The sequence below is a fragment of the Etheostoma spectabile genome, chromosome 15, assembly GCF_008692095.1.
Source record: "Etheostoma spectabile isolate EspeVRDwgs_2016 chromosome 15, UIUC_Espe_1.0, whole genome shotgun sequence".
NCBI lineage: Eukaryota > Metazoa > Chordata > Actinopteri > Perciformes > Percidae > Etheostoma > Etheostoma spectabile.
The window spans coordinates 398,260-401,065 of record NC_045747.1 but is presented as its reverse complement, the minus strand read 5'-3'; the positions used below and the strand labels follow the sequence as shown (position 1 = coordinate 401,065).

General features: G+C 46.7%; 1 protein-coding gene across 1 annotated transcript in view; it reads right to left on the bottom strand.

Annotated features, from left to right (window-relative positions):
• tanc2a (tetratricopeptide repeat, ankyrin repeat and coiled-coil containing 2a) overlaps window positions 1–2,074 on the bottom strand; it is a 46,738-nt gene extending 44,664 nt beyond the window's left edge. Inside the window, 1 exon segment of the mRNA XM_032538504.1 lies at window positions 1,041–2,074. Coding sequence (XP_032394395.1) covers window positions 1,041–1,323 — 283 coding nt within the window. The 5' untranslated portion in view covers window positions 1,324–2,074.
• Window positions 2,075–2,806: the final 732 nt, after the last annotated feature.

Here is a 2,806-nt window from a genome sequence, read left to right as displayed (position 1 = left end):
CCACCTGCTCATCAGATACACACTCACACACATCTACACTCTGATGGGGCAGCATCGGGGGCAACTCGGGTTCAGTGTCTTGCCCAAGGACACTTTGACATAGGACTGCAGGGCCAGGGATCAAAGCACCAACCTTCCGACTGGCAGGCGACTTTACTGCAGTTACAGTAACGTGGATACATGGTTAAACCTCATTTGCTCTTACTAATGTATCGCCATGTCCCTGTTTTCAATAGCAAATCAGTCCCAAAATGTCCCAGTTAGATACTAAATGCCATGAACATATTCTTTGTAAATCTTTAAAAGAACCGAGCCGGCCTGCCTTGTTGCCCGATCCAAATTTTCTTAAAAATCTTGCCTTTTTCAGTGTGCAGCTTGCTAGCTCGAAGGGGACGGAGTTAGATTCAGACTACTTTTTCACTGAAAGTAACCTTGTCGTGCATCGTGTAAAGACTCAATTTTAATGATGTAGACACTTTCAACATTGTGCAAATAAATGTTTGAGAATATATATGGACAGAAAACTAAAGGGAACATGTTACAGCTATTCAAAGACGATGAACTAGGAGGTTCGCTATGAGGCTAACACAGGACTTCAGCTAATAAACCCAAGACAGCGTTAGCTCATTCCGTAGGGACTTGGCTTGGGAAACAGAGGGTCGCCGGTTCAAGTCCCTGTACGGACTGTGGACTGGTAGCTGAAAAGGGGCCAGTTCACCTCGTGGGCACTGTTAAGGTGCCCTTGTGCAAGATACCAAACCCCCAACTGCTTGGTGCACCTCACTCTGACATCTCTCCATTAGGGCGTGTTAAGATCCTGTTTCTCCATGTGTGGATTTTGGGCCTACGGGTAATATATAGGCTATCAACAGAGGGGATCAATAAATATTCTTGTATTCTAATTTTATAATATGAAACACATAATAGCGTTCATTCTCATTAGTAAATAAGAAAAAGCCTCAAGGTTTTGACCGCGATTAGAAACCTGTCCGCCTGTAACAAGAACATCCAGAGGTACAGAGAGAGCCCTTCACTCTCACCTTCTTCCTCACTCCTTCCTCTTCCTCCTCTCTGTGCTTCGCCGGGACGATCCACCCGTTCCCGACACAGCTCAGAGCTGTCCTCATGGGCCTGACAACAGCAGGCGTAAAGCAGCAAGCGCCGCAGGAGGGAGGAGGCGTGGCCAGTGACCGCCGTGACGTCCGCTCCACAGCTGCAGCCGTCCCCCGGTCTCCACGGGCGACGGACAGAGGGACGCTCATGCCGACACCACTTGGTTCTGGAGCGGGCGCATGCTTTCAAAATAGCCGCCGTGCAGTCCATGACTAGCTTGCAGTGTTGATTGGTGCTGATTGGTTCAGAGGGGTTCCATGGAGGCGGAGTCAGCAAATCAGAGGGGCTGTTATCGCCCCCCCAACAAACAACAAGACGAATGAAGGAATGAAGGCCAGGTTCTTTATCTCAGCAGTTAGCGTAGTTTTAGTAAGTGTCCTTGGTGAAAATGTGAAAGCGCATGACATCACTACCTGGTCCTCCTCTTTCTGGTCCTGAGCTCCTTCTCCCGAGCACACAAAGGAGAGAGGGAGACAAAGATGAAAGAGGTAGGGAGGAAGAGATAAGAGGAGGAAGAGACTCTCCAGGAAAATAAAAAATAAAAAACTAGACGTACTCCAGCTTAACTCAATAAGCAGGATAGTTAAACATGCAACCATAAAACTCCTCACACGGAAAAACCAGAATCCACACGCTCTTTAAAAGTCCCAGCAGATCTGGACGATGTAATCCCACCAGTTATTGTCCTTTGGAGCCAAAAGAAAAATGCATTTCTTCTCAGTCACAGGTAGAGCCTTTCTCAACACCCATACACAAAGAGCACACAAACAATAGAGCATGACGTGGAAGTGGAAGTCTCTCCAGATGAGATCCTCGGACGCACAACAAGCACAAGTTTCCAAGTGTTCAAGAGTTTTTTCTTTCAGCCCCCATATCTGGTCTGAAAGACAACCTCCCTCGTCTGACTGCACAGCAAGTCAAAACCTCCCCTCCTCCAACCCAGAGAAACCACACACACACACACACAGGAGAGAGAGGGAAGGACTGCAGGAGGAGCTGAACGAAGAGAGTAATATGGGTTGAGAAGGAAAACCCAGCCGGAGAGAGAATGTGGAAGGGAGACTTGCATGTAGGGTCGGCAGACCAAAGAAATGCTGAAATTATAGTGGAGCTCTTTCCCAGAACACAGGAGCGTCTGACCACACAGCCCAGTGAAGAGAGAAGGCTGTAATCCACTTCCCTCCAGAAAATGGGAAGAAATGGAAACAAAGTCCTGAACAAAGATCTGGATCGAAGGAAACATCAGTATGATGCTTTGATGTTTGCCTCTCTGGTTTTGAAAATCTGGAGTTGTGTGTGTGCTTTGTCTAAGGAGTGATTAGCAAACTGAGTAGCAAACTCAGATTTATATGTATATGTTTTTAAATCACGCATTGGAAATGTACATAAAAAACCTTGATAATGGGTTTCAAATCAAACCGTTGGCCTCTGGAGGGGCATCGTGAGGTGCCCACCCCGAGAAACAATGTCTGAGTGTCTTTTAGATGAGACGGGCTGCTGACCGGGGACATGTGAGATCTCAGGACCTTCTTCCTGTATTTACTTTCTCGCTCCCATCTGACACATCTGATTAAGACGAGTTAACATTCTTGCATGGTTTGCATTTTCATTTTATGTATACTCTTTACTGATCCCCTATGGGGAAATTACAGTTTACACTGTTGTTATTACACACTACACACAGGCCTGAATA